General features: G+C 45.9%; 1 protein-coding gene across 1 annotated transcript; it reads left to right on the plus strand.

Moving 5' to 3' along the window:
- On the plus strand, window positions 19,658-21,571 carry LOC8070998. The gene is made up of 4 exons (XM_002444146.2): window positions 19,658-20,204; window positions 20,307-20,934; window positions 21,317-21,386; window positions 21,479-21,571. Exons 1-4 carry the CDS (start codon window positions 19,658-19,660, stop codon window positions 21,569-21,571), a joined length of 1,338 nt encoding a protein of 445 aa, XP_002444191.2.

The following is a 22,055-nucleotide window of genomic DNA, read 5'->3' on the forward strand; positions in this document are numbered from 1 at the left end:
TTGCATTATGCCACTTGCAATATCTCATCCTCTTCAACTCTTCTGCCGATGGGATCACATGGTTAGGTGACAGTTTGATCTGACCTTCCTGAAGTAGAAAGTCAAATATCCTATCAGCCTTAGCGGTGTCAAAAGCAAACTTCTCTGGTTCCTTCTGCCCAAAAGGACAAGACATCGGCTTCTTGTTTTTTACCCACTCTGCCAAACCGATTACTGGTTCTTCATCAGAATCTGAGCTTGTTGCTTCATCAACAAATGACACTTTCTTATTCCATGCTCTCTTAGGCTCGAAAGGCTTGATGTCTTGATCAGAAATCCTCTGCACCAAATGACTTAAACTTTCGAACTCCTGAGAGGCATACTTATCCCTGATATGTGGCAACAAACCCTGGAAAGCCAAATCGGCTAGCTGCCGATCATCCAGAACCAAGCTATAGCATTTATTCTTGACCACTCGTATCCTCTGCACAAATCCCTCAACCGACTCATCATTACGTTGCCTCAACTTGACCAAGTCGGTGATCTTCTTCTCATGAACCCCCGAGAAGAAGTATTTGTGGAATTGCTTCTCTAGATCGGCCCAAGTAATTACTGAGTTGGGAGGTAATGATATGAACCAAGTAAAGGCCGATCCAGACAATGATGACGAAAATAGACGAACCCTCAATTCGTCCCTGTTACCAGCCTCTCCACATTGAATAATGAACCTGTTGACATGCTCCATGGTTGACGTGTCGTCCTGTCCGGAAAACTTTGTAAAATCTGGTACCTTGTACCGATGTGGAAGCGGGATCAAATCATACGCGGGAGGATACGGTGTCCGATAAGAATAAGTGTTGACTTTGGGTTTTATCCCAAATTGTTCCCTCATCACTTCAGCAATCTTATCGGCCCAATATGCATCGGCATCTTGCCGATGAGGCGGCTGCGGATCTGGCACTTGGTGGCGAACCTCCACGTGTCTGTTCGGGACGTGATCTGCACAGAACATTGTATTGATCACCTGTCCTCCAATCTGCGGACCACCAAACTATTGTCCACCGATTGGCTGTCCTCCGAGTTGCTGTCCAAAATTCATTGGCTGGTTGGGAATCCCCTGACCTTGGAACCCGGGATAGACCTGCCCTTGCTGGAACCCTGTAGTCTGGTAACTCTGCTGGGGCGATTGTGGAAAGGCTTGCTGTCCAAGCCATCCATTATTAGCGTTCATCGGCATAGGTGCTGCCGATGATTGGTAATTGGGTACCGTCGTTGAATTGACATACCCCGACTGGGCCATAGGCCTCTGCTGCATCAGCATTGACTCTGCCGATGCGTTGCGCATCTGGAACATTGAATCTTGAGGATTTCCAGTGTGAGGCCTTGCAGTAGTAGTTGTGGTATACCGAGGACTCTGGTTCACCGGCGCATTGGGAGGTGCCGATGTCATAGGAGTTTTGCCCCTCATGTCAGTTATTTGTGATGTTCCCGGCGTCAACTCTGGAGGCATACCGTAACCCCACCAGTTGGGAGGAAGAGTCAACCCTGACATTGCCGATGCCAACATATCTGTTGTCAGTTTATGCTGCCCAACTGAAATTTGTGGGTTGGTTGCCATCGGCATAGATAGTGCACCAGTAGTCCCCGATGTACTTGGAGGGACGGCAGATTGTGCACTTGCATTCGTCAAGGCAGCCGATGGAGCCGTGACCTCTGGTGCCGTTGGCTGATGATGGGAGGGGCCCACATAATCTGGTGGGATTTGTCCTTCCTTGAAAGTTCTTGCCACGGCATTGAAAACCGTATTAGACAGTACAACAGCTTGGTTAATCAACGCTCGATTGATGGCATTGTCAACCATATCTTGAAGCTTGCCAGGATTGGCGTCAAAGGTAACCTGCCGTGGTGCCGGCAGTGTATCTTTCTGGACCACTTCGCTGCTCCTGTTTATGCTGAAAGACCTCAGGCATTGCTGCTTGAACTCTTCCATGGCTTGGGCAATAGCTTGCTTCTGCTCATCCTTGAGGTTGGCCTCCGTCACGGGGATGACGTTCTCTTGATCGAGGTCAGAGATCGACATGTTGATCTTGATCTTGAATCTAGTCCCACTGGGCGTGCCAAAAGATGTGTTGATGCAAAACTGATCTGCAAACACAAAGGGCTAATACCCGATTCAAACGTTAAGGCGTGCCAGCCGATTTGACCTTACTATCGGCAAAGGTGATAACTCGAATACTTTAGTCCTGACAACAGCGATGCGCCCGGATGTCACGGCTAAGAGGTACTCACGCGGAACTCGAGAACACGCCGAGCTTAAGTCGACGAATTCCTAAGAACTCGTAATAAAAGGAAAAAGTATGACGAAGTCGTCGAAAAGTAGATGCTGGAATATGAGTAAAAACGTGTGTTTGATTGATTGATTGATTGATTATTACAAGGCCCTAGGGTCTATATTTATACCCTGCTCAAAGAGCTACAACCAGACACGATTAGAATTCGAATTCCAAATTACACGGAATCCGTATACAAAACGATGCAAATAATTAAGGAAATAACAAAACTATCCCTCGTGACAAACCGAAACTCCTCCACATAACGACCGGCAGCTTCCAGACTCCTCCTTTGCATCATCGGCAGATCCTTTGCCATAGTCATCGGCAGACTTTCTTATCTAGCCATCGGCACCATATTACTGCCTGTCACATTCAACTTCTCCCTCATCGGCAACCATCCTCATCGGCAACCCGCTTTGTAAACATCGTACTGCCACCTTATCCTGCCATCCTAGACACGTGCCCAAAAACGGTGTCAACAGTGGTCGAGGGCGCGGAGCTTTCTCGCGTCATTGCGCGCCCAGGCGGCCGCACGACGCGAATTGGCGCGCGAAATCATGCGGATAATGTAACAGAACCGACCAAATTATAAGAGATTAAGCCTAACAGTGACCATTTGCATAGTCAAACCATCGAGCTTAAACCCATATAATCCCAGTAGTCCGTGAAATCTCGAAGGATTTCAAACCACATAGCATACAAACAGCCAAGATCGTAATAAGTTTAGCGGTCACCATCCACAGTTACATCCCAGTTCGAAAACATTCATACAATACATCGGAGTTCTTAAAGTTATTACAAACCAAGTTCTTCAAGTAGCGGAAGCTTCATAGTTCGAAAATACAACACACACACTTAGTCAGATACAGTGCCATAGTTCGGTCATTCCCACAAAAGAAGAAGAAAAGACGGAGTGGCCATCGCCCTTGGTCTAGTCATCACCCATGGCTGGGTACAGACAGAGGATGCAATAACCATAGTACATTTGACCATCTGCAAAACAACATGGGAGTAGAACCCTGAGTACGAGAAGGTACTCAGCTAGACTTACCCGTCATAAACTGAAAATAAAGACTCATCAAGGATCATGAAGGCTATATAGTGGGGTAGCTGACGACCGTTTTGCAAAACCGCAGGATTCTATTATCATAACCTACATAAATCTTTCTTTTTTTAATTTGCTCAAGTTGAGAGTATCATTACCTATTATCTAGGTTTGCACCTGCACTATTACAAGCAAGTATAGCAATATGATGGTACCTCATCATAGCAGTCATGAAACCATTTATCTTTATAACCCAAGTGTTCCATAGTCCTTACTACGAGGACACGGCTCATGTCAAGTGCTCACTATCCAGGAGCGATGGCGATTCGAATCGATTTCTAACCAGCTGGCGAGGTATTCCCCACACAAACCACACTCATTGATCAAGTGAGCTACAGATCACCGTATTGCACTATCCAGGACCAATTCGCGGGTTCGACAGGCACCGCCCGTACCCGAGGACCGTTCCGGCGACCGAGGTATCCAAGGTATACCAAGGTTGCGCGCCGCGCCCTCGTCGTTCTCCTCAACCATCACCAATACAGCGCGTACATCGGGCCGATTCTCGGCCCGGATAGTGCTCAGGCTTCGCGGTCGGAACGACTTATCCTTCCAGCTAAATGTGGGGCATGTGTTCAACATGACAAGAGGGCCGTCAACGATCGGTCCTTAATCGACACAGGCAGGGGCACTATGGTCAACCCACCATAAGACCCTGCCCGGTCTTCAATTCCATTCCACACTTGGTTATTCTTTTCCCAAAGCAATCACTGCTTAAACATGTAAGTATCCACCTATATCTCGCAGGTGACAGGAAATCACCCGACTTTTACCGGACTAAGCAAGCTAAGCATAGACTTCGCACCTAGCTACATAGGACAAGGTAGAGAAACGAGGGGTGATATCAAGGAGTACCAATGCATCAACGGTATCAACCAACTCCTATCACTTAAATGCAATATAGTAGAACAAGCAAAGTATATCCTGTAAGTTAGCGAGAATAGGGAGACTTAGAATGCTCCGGGGCTTGCCTTTCTCAAACGTGCTGGGTCGGTGATCCGGACACTCCTGTAGTTCCTCTTCGGACTCCTGTGCTTCCGGAGTTTCCTGCTCCTGAATCTCTTCTGGCTCCTCGGGTCCCGCCTCGTTCTCCTGCGAGCCTGTATGATGCATTTGTGCTCATGAGTGGAGTGCGAGATGCCCGAATAGATGCTTGTATGAGAAAGTACCAAAGGGTCATGACATGATGCGTAGGTGATTTAATTGGTCATGCTCTTTACAAGGTAGTCAACATCATCCAAGAGTAAGCAGTTGGATTAAACATCTAGTACATCCTCTTCTATAATTATTTTTCAAATGCAACCAGCAGCCCACATGATGATTCAAAGATACACCAAACCCAACTTATTCTATCCAACCTATATACACAACAATTCATAATTTTCTTTATTTATTTCTAGGCCCAGTAAAATCACATGCAATTCTGTTCAACAATAAATTCCACAAAAATTACAGGAGACTACCAGCTAAGCATAAAGTCTACTGTAAATTTTTCATAATTTTTGGATACTTATTTTGAGCCACAAAAATCACAAGATTAATTCATAGGGTAAGTATAATCACTCTACTGTGATATAAGTGTCAAACAACAGATTTTATATTTTTACAATTTGTCTAATATCATAAGAAACACCCACAAAATTTTCCAGATTTATTGCATGATCCAATTAATTATTAAAAATCATAAATCACAGATATGCAAGCATTTAAATTACCATAAATTCATTTATACACCAAATAATATGTAGCAATATTTTCCCAGTGAGTAAACATACATGCAGAGCCAACAAATCAAGTTTCACATTTTTCTGAACCACATTTTATTTACTATGCATTTTCCAAGTTTAGCAAAAACATGGATTAAATATATTCATTCAGAAAAGTTACTCAAACATGACATGCAATTCCATCAAACTGTAGATCTAGAAATATAGAGCACACCAAAATTTATTTCATCCAATTTGGAGCTGTAGAACTCAAGATATGAATTTTACAAGTTTTGAATCAATTTCTGGAAATCATTTATTCAAGAAAACCGACGAAAAAGGCTACGCGCACCCAGATCTACACCCACCGGGGTCTCCCTGCGACTGACAGTGGGTCCCCGACCCCACCGGTCAGCGAGACCGAGAGGGAGCTCACCTCCGACGAGCAGATCTCGCCGGCGGTGAGGTCTCCGGCCACGGGGTAAGCACCAACGTGCTCCCCGCAGCGAGGCGCACCCAACGGTACCCTTGGATTGGCCGGAGGATGACCCGAACACCTCCGACGAGCATGCATGGCGGCACGGCGGCGCTGCTCGCCGTGGCCAGGCCGCTCCGGCGTGGTAGAGCGTGCGCAAACGCCTCTCCGAGCTTCCTCACCACCCTACCGACCTAGCGCACCCAAGAACCAGCGAAAAGAGGTAGAGAAACACAAGATCCGTCGCGGCGGAGTACTCCGGCGAGCCCGGGGTAAATCCGGCGAGCGATTCACGGCGCTCGACGGACTCTCACCTCGGTAGAACGCGCGCACAAGCTTACCCTAACGATGACGAAGGCGCTGGTGCTCTCGGCGGTGAGCTTGAGGCTCTGGTGCGGTCGGTGGCGAGCGGCGGGGCTTTCTCCGGCAATGGCGCGCGGAGGAGCTACTGCTGCTGCGCGGTGCGAGCGGAGGGAGGAAGGAGAAGGAAGGCGCGGGGGACAGAACGGAGGAACTGGACTGGGAGCCCGAGCCGGTGTCCCGACCAGGGGGGGTTGGAGGCCGGCCGCGGCGCGTCCAACGCCGGCGTACGGCCGCCACGTGGCCGGCGCCGGGTGGAGCGAGGCGGGCGCCGCGCGCGCGGGAGAGAGGGGAAGGGGGAGGCAGGCCGGGCCGCTCGCTGGGCCGAAAGGGAAGCGGGGTTGGCCCAGCAGCGCCTGCCCCTTTCCTCCTTTTTTTTTGAATTTCTTTTCTCCAAATTCTTTCTAAATTCATTTGGACCAACTTAAAATCATTTTCACCTCTTGCTCCCAAAAACAAATTTGTTCCAAAACAAAAACTCTACAACTTTGCTTTAATAAGCAAGACCAAATTCCAAATAGAATTTGAATTACAAATTAAAACTTAGTTCTAGGTTTTTAAATAAATTCAATTTGGAAATCTTGTATAAATTCCATTTCTCAAATTCCATAGCTCCAAAAATTACACAAAAATACTCTAAATTATTCTTACACATAAATCAACCTAGTTTGAATATTTCACATTTTTAGAAGCAAGCATCATATTTTTAGCATAATTAAAACACATGAAATAAAGCACATAAAATCATGTTTTGGGATGAATGACATGCTCATGATGCTATGCTTGATGAGAATGCTTATGCATGTTGTGATAGGGCTAAATGCATGCTTAACACCTAGGGTGTTACAGATAAGGCCGAGGAAGCACCCGCGGCTGGCATTTGGTTCCCCCGCAGGTCGAGCTCCTCCCCGCCGGACGCCCTCCCCCGCCGGACGCCCTCCTCCCCGCCGGCCTGGAAGCTGCTCGTCCCCAAGGTCGTCCCCTGCTCCTCTCCCCTCCCCCTCTGTCTACTCCCCTCCCAGCTCCTCTCCCCTGCTCCACTCCCCTCCCCCTCCCCAGCTCCTCTCCCCTGCTCCACGTCCTCGGTCCTGTTGACACCGTTTTTGGACACGTATCCAGGATCGGTGGAGTATAGACCGGCAAGATAGAGCAACGGTAACTGGTCTGCAGAAGAGTTGCCGATGAGGGTGGTTGCCGATGAGGATACGGTTGGATGTGGCTAAGGCCATGGGTGGAGATATGTTTGTGCCGATGGCCAGCATTAACCTTTGCCGATGGCTGCGATGGAGAGTCAGTCGATAACGTGGGAGGAATGCTTGAAGGTTGTCGATTGGTTTATGGTGGCGTCCCAATTTGTCACGGAAGGATAGTTTTATGTTTTCCTTAGTTATTTAAATCGTTTTGTACACGGATTCTGTTTAAATTTGGAATTCGAATTCTAGTCGCGTCTGGTTGTAGCTGTTTGAGCAGGGTATAAATGTAGACCCTAGGGCCTTGTAATCGGGACATCTATCAATCAATCAAACAGCAGTTTTTACTCATATTCCAGTATCTACTATTTCAACGACTTTGTCATACTTTTTCCTTTTCATTACGAGTTCTTAAGAATTCGTCGACTTAAGCTCGGTGTGTTCTCAAGTTCTGCGTGGATACCTCTTGGCCGTGGCATCCGGGCGCATCGCTGTTGTCGGGATCAAAGTATTCGAGTTATCACCTTTGCCGATAGTAAGGTCAAATCGGCTGGCACGCCTTAACGCTTAAATCGGGTATTAGCCCTTTGTGTTTGCAGATCTAGCTTTTGCATCAACACATCTTTTGGCACGCCCAGTGGGACAAGATTCAAGATCAAGATCAACATGTCGACTACTGAGTTTGATCAGGAGAATGTTATCCCCGTGACGGAAGCCAATCTTAAGGATGAGCAGAAGCAAGCTATTGCTAAAGCCATGGAGGATTACAAGCAGCAATGCTTGAGGTCCTTCAGCATGAACAGGAGCGGCGAGGTGATTCAGAAGGACGCGCTGCCGATGCCTCGGCAGGTTACTTTTGAAGCCAATCCTGGTAAACTTCAAGATATGGTTGATAATGCTATCAACCGTGCTTTGATCAACCAAGCTGGTGTGCTGTCCAATACGGTTTTCAATGTCGTGGCTAGAACTTTCAAGGAAGGACAGTTGCCACCAAATTATGTGGGCCCGTCTCATCATCAGCCAGGGTCACCAGTGGTCACAGCTCCATCGGCTGCTGCAGCCGCTGCGGGCACAGAGACGACCGTTCCTCCAAGCACATTAGGAGTCACTAATGCACAATCCGTGCCGATGACAACCATCCCGTCAACCTCAGATGGGCAGATTAAGCTTACTACAGATCTGTTGGCATCGGCAATGTCGGGGACAGTCCCTCCTCCTAACTGGTGGGGATTTGGTATGCCCCCAGAGTTTACGTTGAAGACACCTAGCACATCTCAGGCGGCTGATATGAGAGGCAAGGCTCCTATGGCATCGGCACCTCCAAATATTCCGATGAACCAGAGTCCCCAGTACACTACAACCACTAGTGCAAGGCCTTACACTGGGAATTCTCAAGCTCCAACGTTCCAGATGCCTAATGCATCGGCATATTCAATGCTGGTGCAACAGAGGTTTATGACTCAACCAGGGTATGTCAATTCAATAATGATGCCCAATTACCAGTCATCGGCAGGTCCTATGCCGATGAATGCTAATAGTGGATGGCTTGGGCAGCAAGTCTTTCCACAAACGCCCCAACAGCATCATCAGACTACCGGGTTTCAACAAGGCTAGATCTACCCCGGATTCCAGAATAAAGGATTGCCCAACCAGCCAATGAATCTTGGGCAGCAGGTCAGCATACAGCAGATTGGTGGGCAACAGTTTGGTGGTCAGCAGATGGGGGGCCAAATGATTAACCCGATGTTCCATGCAGATCGCGCACCGCACAGACACGTGGAAGCTTACCAGCAGGTGCCAGATCCGCAACCGCCCCATCGGCAAGACGCCGATGCTTATTGGACCGATAAGATTGCTGAAGTAATGAGAGACCAATTTGGGATAAAACCCAAAGTCAATACTTACTCTTATCGGACGCTGTATCCTCCTACATATGATTTGATCCCACTTCCAAATCGGTACAAAGTGCCAGATTTTACTAAGTTTTCTAGACAGGATGATACATCAACCATGGAACACGTCAACAGGTTCATCATCCAGTGTGGAGAAGCTGCTAATAGGGATGAGTTGAGGGTTCGCTTGTTCTCGTCATCATTGTCTGGATCGGCTTTCACTTGGTTTATATCGTTACCTCCCAAATCAGTGATTACTTGGGCCAATCTAGAGAAACAATTTCACAAATACTTCTTTTATGGGGTCCATGAAAAGAAGATCACCGATTTGGTCAAATTAAGGCAACGCAATGATGAATCGGTTGAAAGCTTTGTGCAGAGGATATGGGAAGTCAAGAACAAATGCTACAGTCTGGTTTTGGATGATCGGCATCTAGCCGATTTGGCTTTCCAGGGTTTATTGCCGCACATCAGGGATAAGTATGCATCTCAAGAGTTCGAAAGCTTAAGTCATTTGGTGCAGAGGATTTCTGATCAAGATATCAAGCCTTTTGAACCCAAAAGAGCATGGAATAAAAAGGTATCATTTGTTGATGAAGCGGCAAGCTCGGATTCTGATGAAGAACCAGTCATCGGCTTGGCAGAATGGGTGAAGAATAAGAAGCCGATGTCTTGCCCTTTTGGGCATAAAGAGCCAGAGAAGTTCGCATTTGATACTACTAAGGCCGATAGGATATTTGACTTTCTACTTCAGGAAGGTCAGATCAAGCTGTCACCTAATCATGTGATTCCATCGGCTGAGATATTGAAAAGGATGAAATATTGCAAGTGGCACAATGCAACTTCTCACGACACTAATGAGTGTAAAGTTTTTAGACAGCAGCTACAATCGGCTATAGAATCTAGGAGGATCAAATTTGACAGCTCCAAAACTCAGAAGCCGATGAAGATTGATCAACATACTTTTCCAACAAACATGCTCGATGCTAAGGGAAAGGCCAAGGTCTTGACATCGGAAGCAGCTGAGAGAAGTGCATCAGTAGATCCTCAGCATCAGATCACTACTGCCGACGCAAAGGGAAAAGGTTTGATCCAGGAAGGAACTAACTCAGGGAGGCCTCCTCGATCTGGTATTGTGATAACCCACAGAAGGCCTCGGGAAACTTGGCAGCAACGCGAGGACCGGTATCGGCGCCGGCAGGAAGAATACCATCGGGAAGAAGAAAGACGCCGACAAGAGTGGAATCGGCACAGGGATCACTAGAATTGTCCATTCTTCATCCATTGTTGGGAGGAAAATATCAAGCTTCCTACTGTCAGAGATTGTCCTGAGTGCAATGGTTATGATCGGTATGACAGATCCGATCGGTGCTATCACGATAATGATCGCCGATTTAATGGGCCGATTAGGGAAAGAGCATCCGTTCATGATCGGTTGGGGGGCAGGCTCAGCGTACACGACAGGCTCGGCGATCGTGTTGAATGTTTTCCCAGGAACCAGGAAGAACTTGAAGAGATGGCTAATGCTCGAGTTCCCGATGAGTTTATATTTTGCAGGGATGCCAACACTTATCGGATGGAGTCAAGGGAGAATCATCGCCCATCGGTGAGGCAGCAACAACTCCCTCCATGGTGTCCAGAAGGGTTGACTAGGACCCAGAAAAGGAGGCTGCAGCGTGAAAGACGAGAAGAGTTGAATAAGGGTGAGAACTCTGGCCAGTCTGGGGATCAACCACAGTCAGATCCTAAGGGAAAAGGCCCATCGGCAGATGTCAACATGGTATTCATGTTGCCGATGAAGTTTCTTGCGCCGTCCAGTGATGATGAGTTGGAGTTTTCCGACCAGATAGCTTAGTTGGCTCTAAATCCAATGACAGCCATCTTCGAGAAGCCTGCCGATAATGAAAGGCAACATCTTAAGGCTCTGTTTGTTAAAGGAAGGGTGGATGGTCAGCCGATGACCAAGATTTTGATTGATGGTGGGGCTGCTATCAATATCATGCCATATGCAGTGTATCGGAAGCTTGGGAAACGAGATCAGGATTTGACCAAGACCGATATGATGCTCAAAGACTTTGAGGGCAACGTGTCTCCGGTTAAGGGGGCCATATGCGTTGAGCTGACCATCGGCAGCAAAACCTTGCCGACAACCTTCTTCGTGATCAGTGGAAAAGGGGCTTATAATCTACTGCTAGGAAGAGATTGGATTCATGTCAATTGTTGCATACCATCGACAATGCACCAATGCTTGGTCCAATGGGTAGATGACAAGATTGAAATTGTCCCAGGAGATTCTTCATATGTTGTTGCATCGGTAGAGGCAGACACCTACGAAAAAACTAGGTGTATTTCAGGAGAAGCTTGGGAAAAGGATTTTCTCAAGGTTGCCGATTACGAGATTCCACCGATCCAAGCAGTTGGTTCTGATGAAGGTTTTTAATGGATAGGTTCGCCGATGATGGAAAGTTAGGCCAAGGATTCACATCGGCCGATGATTTGGTAGAAGTAGATATAGGTGGTGGCGATAAACCTAGACCTACTTTTATTAGTGCTAAATTAAGTTCTGAGTGTAAGCAACAGTTAACTGATTTGTTAAAGGAATATAAAGATTGCTTTGCTTGGAATTATATTGAGATGCCTCGTTTAGACCGATCGATCGTTGAGCATCGGTTACCAATCAAGTCTGGATTTCGGCCACATCAACAGCCAGCTTGCCGATGTAATCCCAATATTCTTCCTGATATAAAGGCTGAAATAACCAAACTTAATGAAGCTAAATTTATTCGGCAGTGTCGATATGCCGAGTGGATTTCTAATGTTGTTCCAGTCTACAAGAAAAATGGAAAGCTTCGAGTCTGCATTGATTTTAGGAATCTCAATAAAGCTACGCCGATGGACGGCTACCCAATGCCAGTTACTGATCTGCTAGTTGATGCTGCGGCCGGGCATCGGATCATTAGCTTTATGGATGGCAATGCAGGGTACAATCAAATATTCATGGCTGAGGAAGATATTCCAAAGACTGCATTTAGATGTCCTGGTCATGTTGGGTTGTTTGAATGGATAGTCATGACCTTTGGCTTGAAAAATGCTGGTGCTACTTATCAGAGGGCTATGAATTTTATATTTCATGAGTTCATCGGTAAACTGGTGGAAATTTATATTGATGATGTGGTGGTTAAGTCTGGAGACTTCACAAAACATCTTGCCTATTTACAAAATGTGTTGGAGTGCACAAGGAAGCATGGTTTGAAGATGAATCCCAATAAGTGTGCATTTGGTGTATCGGCAGGGCAATTTCTTGGTTTCATGGTGCATCAAAGGGGGATTGAAATTAGTCGAAGATCCATTGATGCTATCAACAAAATAGTTGCCCCTACCAAAAAGACTGAGCTCCAGTCCCTGATCGGCAAGGTAAATTTTATCAGGAGATTTATATCTAATTTGTCTGGTAAAATTCGTGCTTTCAGTCCTCTTCTTAAGTTGAAAGCCGATCAAGAATTTGTTTGGGGGAAAGAGAAACAGTTGGCTTTAGATGAAATCAAGAATTATTTGGTAAATCCTCCAGTTCTGATTCCACCACAGCAAGGGAAGCCCTTCAGATTGTATTTGTCTACCGATGGGATGGTCATTGGTTCGGCTTTAATTCAAGAATTTGAAGGGAAAGAGCATGTGATTTATTACTTAAGCAGAAGGTTGATTGATGCTGAGACTAGGTATTCAGCTATTGAGAAACTATGCTTATGCTTGTATTTCTCCTGTATTAAGTTAAGGCATTATTTGCTATCGGCCGAATGTACTGTTATTTGCAAAGATGATGTGGTCCTGTACATGCTATCTATGCCGATCATGAGTGGCAGGATCGGTAAGTGGATTTTGGCACTGTCAGAATTCGATCTGCGTTATGAATCAGCTAAAGCGGTTAAAGGACAGATTATGGACGACTTTGTGACCCAGCATTGTGGTACAGTGGAGACCCTGGAGATTGTGCCTTGGACGCTCTTCTTTGATGGATCCTCGTGTGACCGGGGGCCAGGAATCGGCATAGTGCTAATTTCCCCTCAGGGAAGGAAATATGAGTTCTCTTTGCCGATTGTTGCCACGTCAACAAATAATCAGGCTGAGTATCAAGCTCTAATAAAGGGGTTGGAATTGCTGCGGGAAATTCATGCTGATGCTGTTGAAATCTTCGGAGATTCTATGCTAGTTATAAATCAATTGGCTGGAAGCTATGAATGCCGAAGTGAGGTCCTTATAACTTATCACGAGAGGAGTATGCAGCTGTTAAAGGAATTCAAAGATTTCCAATTAGATCATGTTCCTCGATTGCATAATGAAGAGGCCAATCGATTGGCTCAGCATGCCTCGGGATACCAGCCTATGATTAATGCAATATCGGCAATCGGTGCCGATGATTGGAGGAAAGAGAACATTGATTATTTAAAGGACCCATCTAAGAAAGTTGAGAGGCGTGTTCAGTTTCAAGCCACCAAGTACGTACTCCTCAGGGATGAGTTATATTACCAAACTATTGACGGGATTCTTCTCAGATGCTTAGGTGGTGATGAGGGTAGAAGTTTGATGGGAGAAATCCATGAGGGGGTGTGTGGTGCACATCAGTCGGCTTTTAAGATGAAGTGGATGATCAGGAGGAATGGGTATTATTGGTCGACTATACTTGAAGATTGTTTTAAGTATTTCAAGGGATGTCAAGGATGCTAGAAGTTTGGCAATGTTCAAAGGGCACCTGCATCGGCCATGAATCCTATCATCAAGCCTTGGCCGTTCCGGGGATGGGCTATTGATTTGATCGGCCAGATTTATCCACCGTCCAGCAAGGGACATAAGTTCATCTTGGTTGCCACCGATTATTTCACTAAGTGGGTTGAAGCTATTCCTTTGAAGAAAGTCACATCGGCCAATATGATTGATTTTGTGAAAGAACATATTATCTACCGATTTGGAATTCCTCAAACCATTACTACCGATCAGGGTACTATGTTCACATCGGGGGAGTTTGATGAATTTGCAATCGGTATGGGAATTAAGGTATTAAACTCTTCCCCTTACTATGCTCAAGCTAATGGGCAGGCCGAGGTATCTAACAAAGGAATTATCAAGCTTATTAAACGAAAGATTGAAGAAAATCCTAGGAGGTGGCAGACTTTGTTAAATGAAGCTCTATGGTCATATCGGATGGCTTGTCATGGGTCCACCAAGGTTTCACCCTATTAGTTGGTGTATGGGCATGATGCAGTATTACCTTGGGAAATTAAGACTGGGTCTAGGCGACTATCTTTTCAAGATCAGTTGGGTGCCGATGATTATGCTACTTTCATGACAGACGAGTTGGATGATCTGGCAGGACATCGGCTAAGGGCTCTGATGAGTATAGAAGAGAATAAGAAAAGAGTTGCCAGATGGTATGATAAGAAGGTAAAAGCTAAAGAGTTTGCCGATGGAGACTTGGTATGGAAATTAATCTTGCCGATCGGGACTAAAAGTTAAAAGTTTGGGAAGTGGTCTCCCAATTGGGTGGGTCCTTATCGGATAAGTCGGTCGGCTCCTGGTAATGCCTATATCTTAGAAACCCTCGAAGGGGTCGAATTTCCCAGAGCATTAAATGGCAAATATCTAAAGAAGTATTACCCAAGCATATGGGTCGATGCATAAAAGTTTAGGTGCCGATAACAATCCTATCAGCTGGATCAAAATGTGTCTGGGGCCGGACTTAATGTTTGAAAAGGTGCCGATAACAGTCCTATCGTCTTGACTAAATGTCAGGAAAGTTGGAAAGCAGAAAGGGGTAAGTATGTTGCCGATGAAGAGCTCACATGTTCAGCAGCGCCTGGATCGCCGATATGGCACGCAAACGGATTTGGTTGGCTGCTTCTATCTCTTTGATGTCTTCATCGGCAGAGCCTTCCACCGGCTTCAACTTCTTCTTCAGCTGCAACGCTTTACGGCCATGGAAATTTCGCTCTTGCTCAAGGAGTTTGATCGCCTCAGGCAGCTGGCTTTCCTCTTGTTGAGCTTGGGACAAGGCTTCTTCAACTTGCTTGAGCTCTGCCAACAGAGCTTCTCTTTTTGCTGACAGATCAGAGATCTTGTGCTTCAGTGCATCTCCTGAGGACTTCAAGGTGCCGATGTTCTAATGCTTCTCATTGGCAAGGAGCTTCACTTTCATCATTTCCTTAGAAAGCTGAGTCTGAGAAGCTCTGTCGGCAAGACGTTGGGCAGCGTTCTGGTACTGCAGCTGACGACTTTCTAGATGTGCAGCTTGAAAGAGGATTTCTTCAGCATCGGCAGGAATTTGGCCTCTGAGGGTCTTGAACAAAGCCTTGGCCGGGTCAGAATCATCGACCAGTTGGGCTGTGTCTTGATGGAGGAGGGCCGATAATTCTTCTAACTTCACCCTGATTTCTACCGATGTGATCCCAACTGCCCGAGAAGAGCTTGCCTCTTCGCCTTCATCTTCAGAGATGTCGATGGCGAAGGAGAATAAGCTATCGGGAGAGTCCTGTTCCTGAAAAGGCGATGGAATAAGTTATCCTATGGTTAAGTATTGACAAATAATACAGACAGGGATTGGATAACTTATTTTAAGGCAATCTCTCGCCTCTGACTGGAGGATGCTGATGGAACTACAGGTTGATTGGCTGGGGTTGCCGATGGGACTATGTCAACTGAAAGAAAAACAGAAGTAATTATGAGGCAGGGAAAATAGGTTCATCGGCAATAATTTCATGAAAAATATGTTACCTTGAGGGGGAGCAGTACTTGTTTGGATGGAGGAGACTACCGATGCTATAATAGAACCTGCTGGATCGGTAGTTTGCTCATGCACGTCAGCCGATGTGTCTTCTGGCTGAGGTACTTCCGGCTGGGGTTCTTCTGGTTAGGGTTCTTCCACTTGTGGTGCTTCTTGCAGCTGAGAAGGGGATGGTACCTGCTGCGTCTGTGTTTCTAGAGAGGAGGGAGAAGATTCTACCGGGATTAGAGATACCGGGGGAGGAGAAGGCGTTGCTACTCTTTGGCATTTTGCTTGTGCTCTGGTATTCTTGGTGCCCTTCCTTTTCGGCTGGCTGGACTGGGGGGCATCGGCACTTGTGCTTCTGGTCCTTGCCGATGTGCCGGTTTGCTGGTACAATGATAAAGATTTGTGAGTACAAGCATATTAGCTAGAAGGATGAAATCGGTAAAGAAATTTGAAGGTTTACCTTGAAGGCTTGCGCTAAAGCAGAGGCGGCTACCGATGGAGATGTCTTTGAACGCTTGGTGGTGACCTTCTTAAGCCGTACACCTCGGTGCATTATGGCAGCCAAGGTAGGAGCGTTGTTGCCGATTGAGGAGATCGGGCCTGATGGAAAAAGGTCAATCGGCTTGCCACTCCTGCTGACCGATGGAGGATAGTTATCAACCTGCAATATAATACAGAAAGTGAGTTACAGATGGAAATAAAAGTGAAAGAATTGGGACATTGGTTTGGATATACTTACAGTGTTATCAGGAACTTTGTACTGGGGATCAATCATGCCGCGGTATGTAAGCGCCAATTTACAGAACAAATGCTCCTTCCATTCTTCCCACCATTGTTTGTACGCCTGAGTGATGAAGAGGGCTGGGATCCACTCTAATAAATCTGCATCTGTATCGGCACTCGATGGCAGTTGGGCTACTCGAATCCACTCAAGGAGGTTAGTGATGACTTCCCTGGGTTTTATCACATTGGTGTAATAGAGTGCGATCGGCAGCTGACCGAAAGCTAGTTGACGGGCTAGTGCCGATGGGTTGTAAAACTCATAGGTTTGGTTGGAGGTTTTCCCACTGCCGAAGAAATTTACGGGTATAAATCTGGGAGTGATCAGTGCCATCATCACTTCGTGATCCTTGTTGAGGGCGTCATTGAATGGATGAAAAACCAAATGAAACATGGTATGTGGATCTTCATAAGGCATCCACGCTCGCTGCTCTTTGGTCAGGCCTTCATACAGGGTTTGGAAAAATCGGCTGACCTGGTCTGCATTGCCTCCTGTACCGGGCAGAACTATGGCAGCCTCGCCAAAGTTTAGAGGACGGCGAGTTGCCGATTCTTCTTCATCCAGTTCATAATCCTCGGCTATATCCCTTGGGAAGCGCTGTGCGAAGAGGTCAAACTCAAGACGCTTGTGCATGTGGAGGCTGAGCCACATATTGATAAACCACCAGGGGCCCCCAAGTTGCCGATGGACTGGCCAAGCAGGAGTCTCCTGGTTACTTGATGAAGAAGGTGGTAAGCCGCGCCAAGCAGGTATCGGCCGAGGGGAAATCGGCCACCATTGGCTAGTCTTTCTGCTGCTGCTAGATAGACGAAAGTTGGTCCTGCCGATCGACCACAAAATACAAATTTGTCCAACCACATGTTCAGGAAACTGGTCTGTTCCTTTATGTTGACAGGGCCTATTCGTTTGTATTTTTGGATGTACCCTGACCAACCGCCGATGGCACGAGTTTCTACCTTAGCACTGGGTTTGGTTTCGAAGAAGTGGGTGCTATCGGTAGAAGATACATCTAGGCCGGTGAGCATAACCACATCGGCAAGTGTAGGGGAAGCAGGGCTGTGGCCGAAGACAAAGGCGTTGAGTGTGTCTGACCAGAAATATGATGCAGCTATCAGCAGTGACTCATTTCTATGCATATCAGCACTGGACAACCTGATGCATTGGTCTAGTTTTTTCTCGCCCCACTGGACTTCATTTGAGTGGCTGACTCTCAAAAACCAATCCTTCCATCCCACGGTAGGACTGGGCCAGGAACGGAAGGTATCCTTCCACAGATCCAGCGAGAAATTCTTGGCTCTAAAAGGGATTATGTTTGTTTCTGCATTAATAAGATCAGTGGGATCTGGGTCCCCTAACAGACCAAGACATTGGAGGTGTGGCTGATCGGTAGGGATAACAATTTTATTGGACAGATCCTAATGGTTTTGAAGGTAAAAAGAAGAACAAAGAAAAAAAGGGGAGAGAAGAATATTCAGTAAAATAAATTGTGGATGAACAGGGATATGATAAAAGTACGAGAGGTAGGGTGAAGAACTAACCTCAGGAACGGTGAAGTTGATGGCCATCTCCTCACAAAAAGGGTGATCGAAGGCTTCGAGGTTGGTGAAGAAGGGGCTTCGTTGGAGTTCTTGGAGATCTCAAACAGCGCCACCGCCAGAAAGGTGGAGTTGGAACTGTGGAATGATGCGATGGAGAAGGAGTACCCGAGAAGGAGCTATTTATAGGACAAAATGGGCAAGGGTAAATCTGACTTATCACTTCGCCGTATCTGTGAAATCCGAGGATACTCAGGAAGATATGGTAACTGTTCAGACGGTAATCAAGGGATTGCGTAGGTGATTTGACAGGAAGCGGTCATGATCTGGAGATATTTTACTGTGCGAGATTTCCTGGTTGGTCCATCGGCAGCGCCTTGTAACGGTCATATTGCCGATGGATGGATAAAGTGGGAATATCCGTTTGGGAGGATAAGATCCTTTACTGTACAGGACGTCTTGGTCAGTCCATCGGCAGCTCTCTGTAACGGTAACATTGACGATGGACGATTAAAATGGAGATGTCTGTTTGGGAAGTTGAGGATTTCGAGGAATCTGCAGAGGGACCAGGCCAAGGTTGTTCAGATTAAGGCTGTCGGTTACCAAATTGGGAGAATTAATTGCGGAAAGGCGTCATTACTGCAGAGAATTTCGGAGCATTAATGATTTCATATTCCGAAATTGGGGGGCATGTGTTGACACCATTTTTGGACACGTATCCAGGATTGGTGGAGTATAGATCGGCAAGACAGAGCAACGGTAAATGGTCTGCAGAAGAGTTGCCGATGAGGAGACGGTTGGATGTGGCTAAGTCCATGGGTGGAGATATGTTTGTGCCGATGGCCAGCATTAACCTTTGCCGATGGCTGCAATGGAGAGTCTGTCGATGACGCGGGAGGAAGGCTTGAAGGTTGTCGATTGGTCTATGGTGGCATCCCAGTTTGTCACGGGAGGATAGTTTTATGTTTTCCTTAGTTATTTAAATCGTTTTGTACACGGATTCTGTTTAAATTTGGAATTCGAATTCTAGTCGCGTCTGGTTGTAGCTCTTTGAGCAGGGTATAAATGTAGACCCTAGGGCCTTGTAATCGGGACATCTATCAATCAATCAAACACCAGTTTTTACTCATATTCCAGTATCTACTATTTCGACGACTTCGTCATACTTTTTCCTTTTCATTACGAGTTCTTAAGAATTCGTCGACTTAAGCTCGGCGTGTTCTCAAGTTCCGCGTGAATACCTCTTGGCCGTGGCATCCGGGCACATCGCTGTTGTCGGGACCAAAGTATTTGAGTTATCACCTTTGCCGATAGTAAGGTCAAATCGGCTGGCACGCCTTAACGCTTAAATCGGGTATTAGCTCTTTGTGTTTGTAGATCTAGCTTTTGCATCAACAGGTCCACATTTGCCTGAATGCTATGCCTGCATGGATGCTATGCCTGCTTGATTAGTGAATGTGAAATTGTGAATGAATGAATGCTATGCTTATGCACTTATGCCTCTGAATGCATGGATGCGGGATGCCTGAATGCTATGCAGGATGTCGCCAACAGAGGCTGCACAAGTTGAGGGAGCAAACAATGAGGAGAATATGCTCAAAAGGAATTCAGATGATATTGGATGGGAGTATGGTGTTCTTGTTTATCCTGACAACAAGGACAAGGTGAGGTGCAAGTTCTGTAAGGAGATGAGTGGAGGGATTCATAGGTTGAAGGAGCATGTGGGTCACGATGGCAAGAATGTGAAGAAATACATGGTTAGAACACCGGAGGCTCTAGAGGCTAAAGAGAAATGCAAGAAAGCACTAGAAGAGGCAAAAAGGAAGAGGGAGGAGAAAACTATTCGTGAGTTAGAACTTAGACAGGAAGTTGATGTATCTAGAGTTGGACGGTCAGAGGAAGTCACCTGTATTGGGAGTTCTGCTTCAGAGCCTCACAAGTTAGGTCCCATTGACAAATGGACTCGGGCTATTGATCCTAAAGCTACCCAGGCTGAATCTTTGAAGCAACAGCAACTGAACAAGGAACTTTGGAAACAAAGAACAAATGAGGTGCATAAGTATATTGCAAGATGGGCCTATACACATGGTAACTGCTAGTATACTATTCTGTTTTTGCATTTTAAAATTTAGAAGATGCTGTTATTTCTGTACAGAACACTAAGTAGGCTTTATTTCTTAACATTGGCAGGCATTTCTTTCGATGCATGTGACAATGATGAGTTCAAGCAAATGTGTGGAGCAACGGGGCAGTTTGGTCCAGGACTTGTACCTCCAAGTCATGATTTACTGAGAGACAAATTGTTGGAAGAAGAATATGAAAGAATGAAGAGTTTGCTGCAGGAACGTGAAGCCGAGAAGATGAAAAATGGGTGCTCCATTATGACCGATGCTTGGTCAGATAGGAAGAGAAGAAGCATTATGAATGTGTGCACTAACTGTGCTGATGGAACCACCTTCCTCAGCTCAAATGAGATGTCAGGTGTGTCACACACAAGTGAAGTAATCTTTGAACTAGTGGATAAAGCAATTGAAGACATTGGTCCAGAAATTGTGGTGCAAGTGGTGACTGACAATGCCTCTAACAACATGGGAGCAAAGAAGCTATTGGAAGAGAAGAGACCACATATTTTTTGGACCTCTTGTGCAGCTCACACAATCAACTTGATGCTGCAAGGAATTGGCAATATGGCTCGGTTCAGGAAAGTGATTGACCAAGCAAAGTCATTTACCATATTTGTCTATGGCCACACAAGAACATTGGAGTGCCTGAGACACTTCACAGAGGGGAAAGAGGTAGTGAGGCCTGGAGTAACAAGGTTTGCTTCATACTTTCTCACTTTGTCCAGTTTACAAGAAAAGAAGGACGTCATGAAAGATGGTGGTGCACAGTAGGTGGGACTCATTGAAGGATGTCAAATCAAAGAAAGGAAAAGAGGCAACAGCAACCATATTGAGAAGAAGATGGCTGGAAGATACAAGGAAGTCATAGCTGTTATTGAAAAGAAGATGGCTGGAAGACTTGATTCCCCATTGCATTTGACAGCTTATTTGCTGAATCCACACTACAGCTATAGTAACCCAGCAATCTTTGATGAGCCCAAAATAACAGAAGGATTTATAGCTGCTGTTGAGAAATTTTATTATCATGATGAGGACAAGCAACATCAGGCTGCAAACATTGAACTGAAAATGTTTCAGAATAGAGAAGGACCATTTAATAAGAAGCTTGCAAGGACTTTTGAGAGTTTTGGCTACAATCCAGGTAGAGGTATACATGATTGTTTTATGTAAAACTAACATGGCTCATGGCTGTTTTCTGTAAAACTAACAGTTCTGTTTGTGTTTCTTCTTTTTTTTCAGCGTCATGGTGGCGGCTGTATGGAACAGAGGTTCTGCTTTACAGAAGATGGCTACAAGGATCCTGTCTTTGACATCAAGTTCTTCGGGCTGTGAAAGGAATTGGAGTGTATTTGAAGCGGTTAGTTCCTATCTATTATGAGCATTTCAGTAGCATTATTATTAAATTGCAGATCTGAAAATTCTGTTGTTTTTGATTCATAGGTGCACACTAAGAAAAGAAATAGGCTTACTACAACTCGCCTAAACAAATTGGTCTATATTGGATTCAACTCCAAACTACTTAGTAGGAGAGAAAGGATCAAGTCAAAGAAACTCCCTGATGTTCTCTTGTCTAGTGAAACTACTGAAGCACAAGGTTTTCTCCAAGAGGGTGGAGATGATTGTGCATTAGTTGACTTTAGAGATGAGGAAGATGAGGAAGAGATGGAAGGTACAGGAATTGTGGGGGTATAAACCCCTATACCCTTACGGCTAGACTTGGGCTAGGAGGCTTGGCCCATTACGAGATGAGTTCGAGGCTTGATCCGACTGCTCGGAGTTTCGCGCAAGGAAACAAGACGTGGAGATCAAGCAGGAT

The sequence above is a fragment of the Sorghum bicolor genome, chromosome 7 (assembly GCF_000003195.3).
Source record: "Sorghum bicolor cultivar BTx623 chromosome 7, Sorghum_bicolor_NCBIv3, whole genome shotgun sequence".
Taxonomy (NCBI): Eukaryota; Viridiplantae; Streptophyta; class Magnoliopsida; order Poales; family Poaceae; genus Sorghum; species Sorghum bicolor.